Genomic DNA, 16,562 nt, shown 5'->3' on the forward strand with positions numbered 1-16,562 from the left:
GGGGCAATTATTTTGGAGAGGTTTTAAGGTTGGGAAAATCGGACCAGGCAGTGTAAATATGTAAAGCAGGGAACTCTGAGCAGCTCTGATGAGGTGGGAGGTGGGAAGGTAGGAGGGTGAGGGAGTGGGGTTGGAGGTTGGGGGTGGAGGATGGGGGCAAGGCTGGGGTGCCCACCCTTGCTTCTCGTTGAACTCCCACTCCATCAGGATGGAGCCTGCTGAGTATTGAGACCCAAGTGTGGTGGACATGGAGGGACAGAGTCTGGAGCAGTTCAGAAAACAGCTCTTTTATTCCCTCAGTTAACCCGTTTTTATTAAGCACCTACTTAGTGTCACGCACCATGCAGATGTGAAGGATGCAGCTGGAAAACAAGCCTCGCGTAGTCTCCCGACGTTCATCGTCACGCTGAGTGTTGTGGGAAAGCGTAACTTGCAGATCTGGTCTTGGGAGCCGAGCTGGGGAAATAGGGAATTCCTGGAGGAAGTGACATTTACCAAAGCTGATGGATGAGTCCGAGTGGGCGGATCAAGAGAATTCCTGGCAGGAGGCACAGTCCATGCGAAAGCCTGGAGGCAAGAAAGGCATGTGGCATTTAAGGAGCTGTGTTACGTTTCCTGTAGATGAGGTCCACAAGGCAGCTCGCTGTTTGTATGACCTTCGGCAAACCCCCCCTTTTTTCTAGGCTTCATTCAGTCTCCTCATCTGTACGGTGAAATCTGAGCCTTGTCAATCCCCTAGTTTCCTCCCAAACCCACCTAGGAATCTGGAAAAGTTCACGAAGGACGGGGAATACCCGTGTAGGACATTAGGGGGCATGGAGGATGGTGCAGTATCACCTAGCAACCCAGAGTCAAGAAAAAAGCAAGCGCTTTGGAAAATTGTGCTAACCCTTTAAGAGACCACCAGGGGACCACTCACAAGACCAGGGGACCACTCATGAGACCACCAGGGGACCATCCCCATGAGACAGAAATCATGGGGATGCAGGAACGGGGCACAGGCTCACGACCTCAGGGACCTGAAAGTTACTGCAGCTTCTAAATTGTCCATCCTCACCTTACACGGGAGGAGAGGCTGACTCAACACTTGCATTCATCTTTAGCTTCACCCATAACTTTCTACTGCATTGTGCCCTTGTAGATATCCCGGAGATATTTATTGATTACAATATAGCACTTTTTCTAGGGAATTTTATGTGTACACATATAAGCTTGACATAAATGGTATTGCAGATGTCAGGAGTGTCCGAGAGGCTAGGAAAAAATGAAAAAGAAATATTATATTTACTTGCGTAAGCTCCTCATTTTGGATTATCTTCCCATAACCTCTGTCATTTTAGAGGAGGCAAGGAAGGAAGGTGACATTTAAAATGAGCATACTTTATGCCAGAACTATAATAGGGGCTCCCATGTACACTATCCTTTTCCCTCTTCACCCCAGTCCTACATAGCAGAGAATAGTAACCACATTTTGAAAGACGAAGATTGTTTTTTCTCAGCTTAATTTCCATGTTAGGGACAGTAATTGTAACCTTCTGGAAGTTTGGTGAGAAATGCGGGGGCAGGTTGGTAAACGGTCAGCAAGTTAGAGTTTCTGCAATGTAACCCCAGTATGGGTTCCCAGTGCTTCTCCGTGGACCAGTAGCATTGCAGAGTATTATAGATAAGTGAAAGCTGAAAAGTAGAGATTCTTGGGCCCTAGACCCTGAAGATTCTGATTCCATAGGTCTAGGGCGAAGCTCTGAAATCTAAATTTAAAAAATATATCAGGAAATTCTAAGGTGCCACAAAATTTGAGGAGTAAGAGCGTGGGTCAGTCTCTCAATTATGCACATCAAGAAAGCGAAATCTTGAACTAGAACTGGAACCCAGGATTTCTGCCTCCAGTTTCAGAAACTTTCATACGTCATGCACAGCTCTCTGCCTGTTCTGAGCAAGTTTGGGAGGGTCTCATTTAAGAGATGACTCCTTCAGGGGAACACAGCTCTTAGCACGTCAGGCTACCAGGCAGGGAGGGGATTGTCCTTTCTGTCTTCAAAACTATGGGGAAAGAGAAAAGTAATATTTATATGCCAGGCACTGTGCTAAGTGCTGTACAAGAATCATTTCATTTAATTCTTATAGAATTCTAAAAGATCGTTGTTTGCTACAGAGAAAGGGGACCGATCAGAGGCAAAGTGAATTGTCCAAGGAAACATTTGGGGCCCATTATCTCCTTCTCCAGGTTTGCATATCGTCACAAATAAATTTTTATCCTACGATCCATCCACTCACCTGTCCACCCATCCAAAACAACCCTCACTGAGGGCCTGCTCCAGGGATGACACATTTGTTTCATTAAGAGTGTTGAGAAGGATTCTGAGGCTACATCTAAACTCAGTGGAAAAGAGTGTGATGGATTGGTGATGTCTGTTATGGCCCCAGGAAGGGGCAGAGCAGCATGTGGGCTACTTACCGCCTGCGTCTGACCTTCCAGGCACCGGGGACGGGGGGGTGAAAAATGCAGCTGGAATGTCAAGGATGACACGGAGGGCCAGGGGAGTGGGTGAGGCCCCCCTCATGGGTTGTGCTTGCTGCTCCCCAGCTCCGCCAGCGGTTTGAGCTGGAGATGGTGCGGATGAAGCAAATGCACCAGAAGGACCGTGAGGATCAGGAGGAGGAGCTGGAGGACGTCCGCCAGTCCTGCCAGAAGCGGGTACGTGAACAGTGACGACAGCGGTGCCCTTGGGCCCTGGCAGGCCCACTCCTGGGTCCGCTCCCTTATCGGGGTGGGATGCAGGGACTGGAGACAGGCTCTTTCTGCCACCCCCTGAGACCTCAGCTCCCTAAGTGCTTCCAAGGGTGCTGGAGCAGAAGTACCTGTCATAAATATGATCGAGAAACTTCCAGAAGCCTCTGGAACTGTTAATCACCCCAAGATTTCTGCCAGGAGCCAATAATGCCATATGACTGATGCCCTGCGTAAGGACTTAGGTGTCCCAAGAAGGGGACCAGTCCCTTCTGGCTATTTCCCTGGCAACTCAATTTCTTACAGTTTATCCAAGCTCTCTGCAGACGTTTCAAACAGTGTATAAGAAAGCAACAGACCCTTGAACTCTGACCACCTAGAAACCGTCATTATTACTATTTTTAAATTTTGTTTTCTCTCTTTTTCACTCGGTACACACGCACACACATACATATTTGTAGAGCTAGCATTTTCCCTGCATGGGGATCAGGCTGTTTTGAAGTCTGCTGTTCACGTGGCAGTTTGTCCTGGGCCTCGTTCCATGTCAGTAGATACAGATCTAACCTACACGTTTTAGGGCTTAAAAGTAGTTCATGTTAGGCAGGGGTTCTGATTTATTCACCAAGTCTGAGGGTACTTAGGATGTTTCTGGTTTTCTGTTATAATCAATGCTGGGATAAATATCCTTATAGATACGTGAACCAATATGATGCAAAATGAATCCTTCAAACAGCGTTACTGGAAAGCTTTGGGTGAAGCCTCATTTAACAGGTTTGGTCATTCTAGGGCTTCTCGGGGTCTGTCACAGCCTGTGTGCATGGTGACTCTCCAAGAAGGCGCTGGGTAGCACTTCCCAGAGTTGACTCCTCTTATTAGCTCCCTAAACAGTCTCCCTGCAGAAACCTCTAGACGCTAGGGGTTGAGAGCCGGGGGTGTTGGAATTCATAGACTCTTGACTTGAATCTTTGTGCTTTCAATGTAACAACTGTGTGATCTTAGGAAAGTGGTTTTAAAACCCTCAACTTCAACTCAAATCCATCCCATTCCTTGGCCCCTGGCTCTCTCGCCGGCTCTGATCACAGAGAGCCAGTTCATGAAAAGAAAAGCAATATTACTATTGCCTTTGGAGTCTCAGAGGCCGGGAGTAAGTCCCAACTCCATCCACGACCAAATGTGGGACTTGAGAGACATCACATAACCTTGCTAAAAAAGTCTCTCTTTTCTCATTTATCATGTGGGTTAACAATGGCTACTCTGCAGGGTGACAGTGAGAATTCAAGGAGATCACAGATAAGGAAACATTGCACAGAGTTTTGCAATGGCATCCTTGTTTGTTGGAGGTTGATGAGTAATACTGGTGTGTGTGGATTTCTAGGCAGCCGGCCTTCCCGGAGGAGCCAGGGAACCCGCCTGGTGGCCGACTTGCTCTTAGGCATGATCAATCCATCGAAAAGAAGGAGGGTACAGGTTCTTGGTACCCTGCGAAGCCCACAGTGGAGCATCATCCTGGGCAGGGCTGACGGGGGCACTGGTGATTGTCGGGACCCCACTGGGACCTGTCAGATTGCCTTGACACCCTGTCATCACTCCAGAGGAGTGTTTAAGAAGTGAGCCCATTCTCTACCCCCTGGGGTTGATGCTACTGCATCTGCTACCTGTCCTGCTCCTCAGGTCCTGTGGCTCTTCCTGAGGGGCCCAGCATGTTCCCCCTACAATTCCCCAGGGTTGAAAAGAAAAAGTCAATGGTCTGGGCTCATCCAGAATGGTGTGCCCTTGAGTAAGTCTGGTAACTTCCCCAAGACTCTGGTTTCTCATCTATGAAGTGAGAGCGATGATCACACATGTTCTGCCTTCCCTATGCTCTTGTGAGGATGAGATAAAAGAATGGGAAATACCTTGTAAACTGTAAAGTGCTGGGAGTAATCATGAAAGGGCCAGTTTCTACTTATTTCCCATTACTGCATATTTGGGAGACGTAAACGGCATTCTTTGAATACCCACCAGGCGCCCTGCACCAAGCTGGGTCTCTTAATGTTTATCCACTTACTTAATCCTCACAAGAACTCTGTAAGGATTGATTGTCCTGGTTCTGCAGGTGAAGTGAATGCCCAAGGTTACCCATCTGGGGAGTATGAGAGCTAGGACTTGAACTTAGGTCTGTCTGACACCAAAGCCCGGTCTCTTAATCAAGATACAAGCTTTCCCTCCACAAAATATTAGAACTACGAAAGGGCATTTAGGAAGCACTTGATAGAATCGACTTTGGGCAATGCTTCATCCCATAGCACTTCCTGCACAAAGACTTATCAAAGGCTCTGATAAGTCCTGCGCTGAAGAACTTGTCAACTCAGTGGTCCTCACACTTCTTCTAGCATAGATTTCTGTCCCCTCCCACATCAGACCTGTGAACAGCACAACATGTGCAAATATTCTACTGAGTACCCTCCAGAAAACTTTGCCTTGCTTGATACATAGTTTTTATTACTTTTTGTATACTTTTCAAAATTTGTTTGAGCTGTTCCAGCGTTCACTCTGAAAGCAGATGTGAGTAGAGTGCCTTACAGCTCTCTTAAAAGTTTTGAAATGAGCTTTCTTGCTACCTAAGTGACCATCGATCCCTATTTTTTCTCTTCCATGGGTCAGGAGACAAAAGCCCTCAGTCCCTGCCCATGTGGCCTCCAGCAAAGGTTGCACCGTTTCTGGTGCATTTCAAGAGTGCCACAAAGCATGATGAGTGCCCTGGGCCAGAGCCCCAGTGAGCTGGGGATGTGACCCAGGCCTTCCTGAGACTTTCCCGGGGACAGATTTATAAAGGGAGAGAGAGAGGTCAGAGAAAGGTGTTTCTCTCCTTATGACAGACGCTCACATTGACTTCATATCTGGTGACTGCTCTGCTCAGTCTGTCTCTCACCATGGCAGGAAATCAATTGTTAGCAACCAGGGAAGGAATGCTGATGGCCAGCTGTGTGGGCTGGCTGTGTAGGGCCAGGAGACCAACAACGAACTGCTCTTAGCAATGATTGACATAAGGGTATGCACTTGGGAAACTCTCTCCGACTCAGTTTGCCCATCTGTGAAATAGGATCATCGAAGGCACGAGGTTAAGGAGGACAAAGCAGTAAAATAACACACGTGAGAGAGGCCGGTGGGGAAGAGGGTGTGCAAAGCAGGTGGGGTATTCACTCTAGCAGGGGATGCCTGCCCTTGCTGGGTGATGGCTGAGAAAGCAGCGCTAACTGTAAAGTCAATGGGTTCCGTGTAGTCAAATCTCTTAGCCAGTTAGGGCTGCTATCACAATACCGCAGACCAGGTGACTTAAACAACAAACATTTATTCGTCACAGTTCTGGAGGCTGGAAGTCCACGATGAAGTGCCGGCAGATGTGGTGTCTGGTGAGGGCCCACTTTCTGGCTTGTAGACAACCGCCGCCTCGTTTTAGGTGGAGAGAGAGAGAGAGGAAGGAAGCTCTCTGGTGTCTCTTCCTATAAGGGCGCTCGTCCCATCACAGAGGCCCCACCCTCACGATGTCACCTAAACCTAATTACTGCCCAAAGGCCTCACCTCCCGATACCATTGCACTGGGGGTAGGGTTTCAACAGATGCATTTTGGAGGGACACACACATGCCGTCCATTACACCAAATCATCTCCAAGGCGACTTGTATCGTAGTATATTTATATATTTAATAAAGGAGGTGGAAGCATTTTAATATATTGGATATAATGTTGTGCAAAACCTTGAAAAGTCAGAGTGCCAAGACTTATCAATATTCAAGCTAGATCATCACATAGGAGGGAGACATCCGTTTGGAAATGGGTAGGAAACTGGAGACGGAGCTTCAGAGTGAATGGCAGGGGGCTCCTCAAAACTGGCCAGCTCTCCCCATAGTTGTCCGGTTCCTAAGCTTTTAGGCTCCTGAGTTCTCCGACAGAGACACTTGCTTCTAAGTTGCAGGGCAGCCTTTGTGGGACTGGGAGAGGGGCCTTGAGCTTCACATTCCCTCTTCCTCGGGAGGGTCCCTGCCTTGTGGGATTTGTCCAGATGGAGCTCATCTATCCTATGCATGTATCTACCCTTTGTGCCCACAGCTCCGCCAGCTGGAAATGCAGCTGGAGCAAGAATATGAGGAGAAACAGATGGTCCTCCATGAGAAGCAGGATTTGGAAGGCTTAATCGGAACCCTCTGTGACCAGGTAACCCTCTGTGACCACGAGCAGACATTTGGGAGGACATGTTCCCTGCCTCAGGCCCTGTTAGAGAGAAGGATTCATGGGGAGGCCAGCTAGAGGCATGGCCTCCACCTTTCAGCTGGCCTCCACCTGCTTTGCTCTCTTCTCCACCAATTCTGCCCCTGTCCATATCACTGGCTCTTCAAAGGGGACCTTCTGGGGGTCACACATAGCAGCGTTCTTAGAAGAACCCATGAGGATAAAGAGAGTGGGCCCAGCCAGAGTGACAGATGGGTCACCTTGCCTTCAGCAACTGTTGGCCTGAGAGTGCAGGCAGCCCGACCTGGGTGCGTGTGAATGGCCACTGCACTCACAGCTGGTCTCTTGTGAGAACAAGAGTTTTGCTAGAGGCAGCCAGGCTCAGAGTCAGGCAAATGTGGCTTTAACCCCAAACTGGGCCACTTCTGTCTACACGGCTTTGGGTGGGCTAGTGAACTGCCTGAGCTGGAGAACAAGCTTAGCGGGGTTGTCGCCATCACGGAATATCAGTGTCCTCATCCACAGCACTGGGGACCTTTTCAGCTGCATCATTCTTTCCTGGGGGGCTGTCCCGTGCGTGGTGGGACATTGAGCAGCAGCCCTGGCCTTCACACACTAGATGCCAGTAGCACACTCCCTAGTTGTGAAAACCAAAAACGCCCACGGACATTGCTAGATGTCCCTGGAGGACAAAATCTACCTTCCCCTTTAGAGAGAAGCACCGCTGTAAATAAAACAGCCAGCAGAGCCCAGAGCCCGCTCCTGATTTCAGAGCTAGGAAGAATTGCTTCTCCATTCCCCAAATGTTTGGTCCCCTGCCTGTGCTGCTGTGACACGGGACCCCAACTTTGGAGAGGAATGCCGGTGGCTTCTACGATTTAACCATCATAGGGAGTGTATTTTAATGTATTGCTTACCGTGCACTCATTGTCTTTTAATTCATAATGATCTTGTCTTCAACAGCCTTCCCCCAGAGTCATTTGTTTATTCGCAAAGAAATGTGGGGCCCGCTTCAAATGGTCATCTCTAGCAATCAGGCCTCAGACAAAGGAGCTCATTGTTTTTTTGGGGAAAAAAAAGGATTAAGTTAGTTGGAACTGGAGAGAATCAACAGGAAAGGTATACAATCTTCCTTCTCTGGGTTTTGCAGTTTTTCAGCTGAGTAAACTGGGGATATTGAGTGCAGAGCCCCTGAGGTGACTTTCCCTTCAGCATCAGTGCAAGAGAGAACAGCCCAACAGCTGATTCGCGAATGATAGTTGGGAATCAGGGGGAGAAGGTCGAATTCTATTCAGCGTAGTCCATTCGAGAAAACAAAGCAGGTAACTCCGTGAAGGAAGCTTTTTATAAATATTGCTAAAATCAAAGAAACTGGACGTGCAAACGGAAGGTAACGTTAAAGAAATAAAATGCTGCTTTTGTGTTAGTCACCTCGCTGGAGTCTTTCAATGAAGTATTGTATTTGATCGTTTGAAATGTTTTCAATGATTAAGACATTTGCTAAAGCCAGGAAAAGTAGAACAAGGAATCTAATGGATGTTTGTGCACCAGGCACCCAGTGTTCACATACATGAGTATTTTGCCCATGTTTGATTCCGATATTTTTAAGGAAACAAAACATTTCAGAAAGAGTTGGTGGTTCCCAGTCCTAATCCTCTTCTCCTCTCTCCGTCTATTTCTCTCCCTCCCAGGGGAAACCACTATCCTGAGGTTGGAGTGTGACTTCCTCTGCATGCATGTTTAAACTTGAACCATGTACAGTAAATATGATTCTGTACTTTATCCCCCCTCTGAACTATGTTTGTGACACTAGGCCATGATAATACATACATGTAGCTCTAATTCCTTCATTTTAACTAGTACACAGTATTCATTTTTTTAAATTCCATCTTCCACTGGTGCGTATTTCATTGTTTCTTCTCTAAGACACACACCGGCAATGCGTATTCTTACATATGTCTCCTGAGCACATGTGCAAGCTTCTCCAGGCCATGCAGCTAGAAGAGGAATCACTGTTTCCTAGGAATGTTATCGTTTTGGAATTATTAGATATTGCCCAAATTGTTCCCCCAAAGTGACTGTGACAGTTGACACTGTCAGTTGCAGATTTGTTTGTTTATTTTGCTTCCCCACATCTTTACTAACATGTGGCACTGCCAGACATTTAAAAAATGTTTACCAAGGCACTGAGTGTTACATTGTACTGCGTCTCCCCTTGTCCTATATTACTAGTGACGCTGTACGTTCTTCGTATTTATTATGGTTTTCTCTGATGGGAATTGCCTGTTCAGTCTTTCGTTGTCTCCTTTTCGTCTATTGGTCATTCATGATTCTTACGTTAAGATGTTAGAGTCATTTTGGGTTATGTATGTTACAAATAGCTCCTACTCAATGGAAAATCATTTCACTTCATGATACCCTTCACTTAATAGAAAGTGTTTTTTTTAAATAGTCATTTAATCAGTTACTTTTTATGGTTTGTGCTTTTATAACATAAGGTACCTTTCCCTGAGTTCATAAAGATATTTCACTACATTTTTTTAAAGTGCTAAGGTTTGGAACATTTCTAAGGTCTTTAGTCCACCTAGATTTTATTTTGGTATGTAGTCTGATGTAGGAATCTATTTTTTTCCCTATACATAACCTTTGTGTTAGTTCATGAATAATTTTTTCTACAATTTCCATGTGTGAAGGAGTGTGTTTATGGGCTACCCATTCTGTTAAACTGGGTTATTTGCCTATTCCTGCACAATATGGTCTTAGTGCTGAGTTTCGACAACTTGTAGGACAGCTTACCTTGCCTGTCTTTAAAATTGTCTTATCTGTTCTAGAGTTCTTTAATCTTCTTATGAAGATTCCATAGCAAAGCCTGATGTGATTTTTCAGATGCATTGGTTGGAAGTGAGTTGGGAAGAATTGACGTATTTTTTATATTGAATCATTGCATTCATGTATGTGCCATATATCTCCATATATTTATGGCTTTCATAATGTTTTATTATTTTATTATAAAGTAATATTTTTATAATTATAATAAAATATTTTAATTATATATTTCATTATTTCGTTCCTATAACTCTTGAATGTTTTTGTTAGATTTATTTCTTGGACACTTGTAGTTTCTGTGACTATTATGAAAAGAATATTTTTCTGTATTATATGTTTCAATTAATTATTGTGGCACATGGGAATAACTGCCTATTATTGTGTTGATCTTGTATCCAGCAACCATTATTTTTCATATTTTGTCTGTAGATTTCTTTGGATTTTCTGCCTAAACAGTCTTGTCATTTGGAAAGAAGAATAACTTTGCCTCTTCCTTTCCACTTTTTAGATCTCTTATTTCTTTTTCTTACCTTATTTCATTGGCATGCACCTCTAGTATAAGAGTGAATGGTAGAGAAGCGGGCATCCTTTTCTTGTTCCTAACCTGTACAGAGACGCTTCCACCATTTCGTCACTTACATGACATTTGCAGTGTGTATTTTATAAGTAAATCTAATCAGATAAATCCATTTTCTATTTGTAATTTTCTAATATTTGGAAAAAAAAGTCTGGTTGTTGAATATTAGCAGATGCTTTTTCTGCAATTGTTAATAATCCTATGACTTGTCTCACTTATCTATTAATGTAATATATTCTATTTTAGATATTACAATGTGTCCTGTTAGATTTCCCAGATAAACCTTACGGAGTCACATGGTTTTTAATTCACTACTCTTTTGAATTGCTAACATTTTATTCAGGAGTTTTGAAACCAGACTCATAAATAATATTGGTTTGTAATTTTATTGTCTTATACTGTTTTTGTCTAGTGTTGTACTAACCTCATAAAATGAACTATGTCTGAAATAATTTTTATAAAATTTGAATTATGTAGTTTTTGAAGGTTTAATACAATTTGCCTGTAAACCTATTTGGGCCTAGTTTCTTTTAGGAAGTAGGGTAAACATTTGATTACTATTATGAAGTTCTGTAATCATAATTGAACATAAATTCAGATATTGTTCTCTTCCTTGAGGTTTCATGTGGAAAATTGTAGCTCATTTTCAATATTGCTTATTCTATTTGAAATGTTTTTCATTTTATGTTTTACATTCTAAACGTGTTGCAATATCCTTTGTGATTTCTTCCTTTAACCTGTAAGTTATTGAGACATGAATGTTAAATCTATTAATATTTGGAATTATTTAGAGTAACTTTTTATTGTTGATTTTTAATTTAGTGTCACTTTGGACACATAACATAATAGAATGCATAACATTTTTTCTTTGAAATTATTGAGACATCTTTGCTGCCTCAGTTCACGACCAAGTTTCATAAATTATCAACTGGAAAAGAATCTAGTTATTTTTGAGGCATAGGGTTCAATATATGACAAATGGATCAAGTTTGTTAATTTTGTAATTCAAATAGTGTACCCAAATACAAAAGCATAAACCATAAAGAAAAAGTTAAAATATATTAAAAATCACTTTCTGTTAACTTTGGTTTTGTCTGTTTGATCTGTTTCTGGGAGAGTTCTGTTATATTCCTACTATGATTGTGGTTTTGTCAAGTTTTGCTTATAATTCTGTTTTAGTTTTCTCTTTATATATTTAGAGGTTATATTTTTAGGTGCATCTAAGTTTATTATTGTTTCATTTTCTTGGCAGGGTCTAGATTGTTCTTTTGATTATATATGATATTATATGATATACCTCTTTTCTCCATTAATGATTTTTGCTTTACTTCATTTTGCTCGATTTCTTTTTGTTAGTTTGCCCGTGAGACCATTTTTTATCCTTTAATTTTCAACATTTTCAAATGTGTGAGTGTGTATGTTTCCTTTAATCCAATATTTTAGTCTCTAACTTTTCATAGGACAATTTAATTCATTTACATTTATTATAATTCTGATATATTTGAAATTATTTCTAGTCTCTTCTTTTGTGTGTAGTGTTTGTTGGTGGTTCATTGTCCGTTTTCTTTGCTTCTTCCTTTATCCCTTTCCTGCTTTTGGATAGATTGATGATGTTTTCTGTGGTCCATTTTGCTGTGTTGCTGATTCTACAGCTACAAACTACATTTCTATTTTTTTGGTAGTCACCTATACATTTTAAGATAAGTACTTAATCATGAGTTTTTCCTGAAATACTTTAATTTTCACAACAATGCTGTGAGATAGGTATTATTAGTTCCTGCATATAAATGAAAGAAGTAAAGTTTAAAAGGTAAAGCAAATTGTCTAAGATCATATAGCTTGTCAGTGGCCTAGGTGAATTTGAAATGAGGTCTATATTATTTGAAAGCCTGTAATTAAAAAAAAAAAAAATCGAACACCGTGCTGCTTAGGAGTGATTCGGATCCAGTGACCTAGAACCATCTTTCGTGGACCATCTTTTTTCATAATGTTATACATGAGTCCAGCTCTGCCATTCATCTGCTGTGCACCCTTCAGCAACACACGTTCTGTTTCCAAACCTCCGTTTCCCCATCTGTAAAGTAGCTTGATAATCCTTAACAACCTTTCCAAATCATCATTTTAAAGTGCTCAGAGAGCTCTTTGACTATAGGCATTGAACAACTGCCCAAACAATTTGCCTTTATGATGAATGGTGAAACAATTGAGGTTTGACTACAGTTTCCCCACAACATCACTAAGCATCATTTAGATTTATTGGTTAATTATTCACTAGCTTTATCTAAATTTGAATCTGTGTGCTGTAAAATGTGAACTTGCACAGTGACATTTATTTCCCATTAACCTAATGAGTCTTTCTCCCCCTCCTCTCTGGTAGCAATTCATTATGAAGGGGAGGCGGCTTTGGTCTGAGATTTTGTTGTGAATTTGGTTTGCAATGATCCCTCTGAAAAGGAGATGGTGGCAGCATTTTCTGGGTCTTTCTGGTGGTAAAGATGGTAGAAGCTGAGACATCCTACTGCACGGTCACTGCCAACATCAGGGAATGTTCCTGATGCCAAATTGCCCCATAGGATGTGTGCAGCACAAGAACAGACACCAAAACAAGAAATATGCCAAGCACACTGCTTGCATGCAATCATGGCAAAGAACCTGGACTCGAGTGAGTAAATCGGATTCAGGTTCCACTAGGCACGATGGGGCAGTGATTAGAGACTTGCATTCTAATGCTGAGCTGTCTGGGCTCAAATGCCTGCAGAGTCACACATGACCTTGGGCAGATCACTCACCATCTCCAAATCAGTTCAGCTGCGCCTCCAGGACAGCACATAAGAGCCCCAGGCAGCTCACAAGACATGTGCCAGCCCCAGGTAACTTCTCTCCCTCTGTGACTTGCCTGTCCCCCATGTTTTACTCTTAGCCAATCACCCAGAGTCGCATATACAAGTCTCAGATACAAGACTGCTACTCAACCCTCTCTGCTCCTGCAGTGCCTTCTACCTGTAGTGCCATTCCATCACCTCACCTAGCTCGGTCCTACTTATCTAAGACTCTTCCCAGTGCCATCCCAGCATGAGCTGGACGACGCTCCTCTGTGCCTTCATAATACCTGTTTTAAAAGTAGAGAACAAAACATACCTCTCTCATTGTATGTTTCACTAAAATTACCTCTTTGCAGTCAGAAAAGCTGGGTCCATCTCCTCACTCTGCCACTTATGGCTAGCCATGTGATCTTGGGCAAACTACTTCACCTCCGTCAGCTTCAGTTTCATCATCTGTAAAATGGGAATCATAATACTACACACCTCATAGATTCGTCATACAGACTAAATGTGCTAATATCCATAGAGTTTAGATGAGTGTCTGACACTTAGCCCTCTGTAAATGTAAGCTGTTACCCCTATTATCAGGGCAATAATAATAATTATTAAAAGGTCTGTTTTTAAGAGGCTGTTACAGGAGTTAAATGCAATGACATGTGACAGAGGGCCTGGCACAATGCTTAGTCCTCAGCTCTCTTCAGCAGTTGAGAATATGAAAAGAAAAATTATACACACACATACAAACACACACACACACACACACACACACACGGTGCCAAAAACATGTATATACATTTTAAGAAAGGAAAAAACTGTATTAAAATTGGAATACTCAATATATACCAATAACAAAAGATGAATACAAGTCATGTGTATACCCTTTTTTTGGCACCCCTTGTATGTATATATACACATGTGTATATATATATATATATGTGTGTGTGTGTGTGTGTGTGTGTGTGTATATATATATATATATATATATATATATATATATATATCCTCTGAGAACAAAGAGGCTATTTTTGTTAATTTTTCAAAGAATTCAAAACTGGTGGTAGAGAAATAATACAAAATCTAAACGAGTACATTCCAGGTCATCAGACAATATACATAATCCTTTATATTTGTATAGCACTTGGCAGAGTACAAGGTGCTTTCTGATGCATTATCACATCTGACTTTTGTTTTCTCTCAACATGGAGGATAGGTGTGTGCGTGCGTGCATGTGTTTAACCTCTTCTTTTATAGATAAGGAAACTCAGGTTCAGAGAGGTGACATGACTCAGCCCCAGTTCCCACCACCAGCAAGTGGTGAGGTAGGGTTTAAACGTTTGGGTCACCTCCTTCTAAATCTCACATTCTTTCTAGAATATCTCAGGGCATTCTGAACATCCCAGGAAATGGTTGCATTTGGTACAGAGACACAGATAGCCAGGTGTGAAGAGACTGAGTCCCAGGGGTGAGGCACCTGTCTGTGCCCCATTTTCTTTAAAACTCCCCATCTGATCATTGGTGCCATTTCCCCCCCTTTGGTTCCCTGAAGAGGAGGGGGGCTGTTAGGTTATTTCAGAGATGCTAATTCAATGTTGTTTCAGTGAGCACTCTATTTCTAGGGGGAGAAAGCAGGCTGTTGGGGTTTCATGTTGAGCCTCCCCTGGTTTTTCTCAGCCTGTATTGTTGGCTGCTGACAGTTGTCACCCCCTGGTGCTAAGTTTGGGATGTAGTTTCTTCAGGAGCCACTTGACAAGTGTTTGCTCAGAGTGCAGAGACTGCAAATTCAGAATTCTGGGGAACAGCTCACCTCTGGGTCAGGTCCCTCTGTAGAAAAATGACCTCATCAGCCTGTCCTTAAACTGGCAAAGGAGACCATCTCTGGGGACAGAAAAGCTGGATTTAGACCTTCAAAAGCATTACAGCTATTTTTAATACTATTTACTGATGTGTAATATACATTCAGAGAAGCACACCATATCCCATCTATGCAGCTCAACGAATTTTCATAAAACCAGAACCCAGATTAATAACATTAATAACTCCCCCCAAAAGGCCCCCCCGCCCTATCCAGACACTGTTCCCCTTGGGTAACTGCTGTCCCAACTTCTATAAGCAGAGGACCTCATCTGACATGTAGGCTCTTGCAAGGTGAGGAGTGGCCATACTGGTGACTTTGGTGCAAAAGATGAGACAGAATGACTTTGGATCCTTACCAGCTGTGATAACAGTAATGACAGCAGCTCATATTGTGCCTTTTCTATGAGTCAGGCATTAGGCTAAGTGTATTTAATTTCCACAACAACACTGTGTGCTTGATGCCATTCCCATTTTGCAGATGAGCAAACTGAGGCTCAGGGAGAAGAAGGGTTTTGCCTAAGGTCACACCGTGAGTGGCAGAAGCGGGATTTGAACCCAAGGAGGTCCCAGAGAACCTGGACCCTGGCCACTGCTTTGCCGTCTTAGCTCACGAGGCCTTCCTTTGGCTTCCAGATTGGTCATCGGGACTTTGACGTGGAGAAGCGTCTTCGGAGGGACCTCAGAAGGACTCATGCACTACTGTCAGACGTGCAACTCCTTCTGGGGACCATGGAGGATGGCAAAGCATCGGTGAGCCAGGAGGAGCTGGAGAAAGTGCACAGCCAGGTAGGTGTCTCGGAGTTCCCTCAGAATCGGGCTGGGGAGGGTGCTGTAGCCAACTGGGGAAGAATGGCTCTCCCTCCCGGGATGTGCGTGGCTGCGGTGCCAACCTGAGACGGGGAATGTTACCAGGACTGGTGGGTCACGTGGAGGTGGTGGATGATGGGAAAGGTTTAGAAATAACTGAGGAGTCCTGGTCCCTTGTTCAGGGCTAAGGCAGAATGTATCTTGAGGTCTTGGGCAGTTCAGGGCCCTGGGGCAGAATTGCTGAGTGCAATGCGTCCTCGGTTCGGAGGTGCCAGCTGTCGTTCCTACGTGCGCGTGCACGTGTGCGCGTGTGCATTGACCATGAGGGCTGGGTATGAAACTCATAGTAATAGAGCTAATAATGCAAAGCCTAACAACGACCATAACAAATGACAGCCGCCTGGAATGCTACTGGTATTGATCATGAAATGATGTCCGTCACCTTCTGGAGCCTCCCCCCATGTCGCATGTTACACTGAATTCTCAGGAGAGCTGAGGGAGACGGGGATCGTCATCTCCATTTCACAAGTGAGGTGACCCACCCAAAGTCACACAGCTAGAAAGGGGCAGAGCCAGGCCTCGCCATCCCTGGCTGCCTCAGAGGAGGACTAGAACAGCAGGTTGGAGGGCAGATGGGAGGCAAGGAGAGGCCAGAGCCGGGGACGGGGCAGCACATTGGGAAATGTGCTGGTGGGAGCCGTGCCAGGTGCAGACAGTGTGGCCCAGGGTGGCAGCTGTTG

General features: G+C 43.8%; 1 protein-coding gene across 1 annotated transcript in view; it reads left to right on the plus strand.

The window, feature by feature from the left end:
- Positions 1–16,562, plus strand: part of MYO18B (myosin XVIIIB) — a 260,653-nt gene that overhangs the window by 146,851 nt on the left and 97,240 nt on the right. Inside the window, exons 32-34 of the mRNA XM_081037710.1 lie at positions 2,585–2,695; positions 6,817–6,921; positions 15,649–15,801. Of these exons, the coding sequence (XP_080893836.1) occupies positions 2,585–2,695; positions 6,817–6,921; positions 15,649–15,801 (369 nt within the window). The remainder of the gene's footprint in view (positions 1–2,584; positions 2,696–6,816; positions 6,922–15,648; positions 15,802–16,562) is intronic.

The sequence above is a fragment of the Rhinolophus hipposideros genome (assembly GCF_964194185.1).
Source record: "Rhinolophus hipposideros genome assembly, chromosome: 24".
Lineage (NCBI taxonomy): Eukaryota > Metazoa > Chordata > Mammalia > Chiroptera > Rhinolophidae > Rhinolophus > Rhinolophus hipposideros.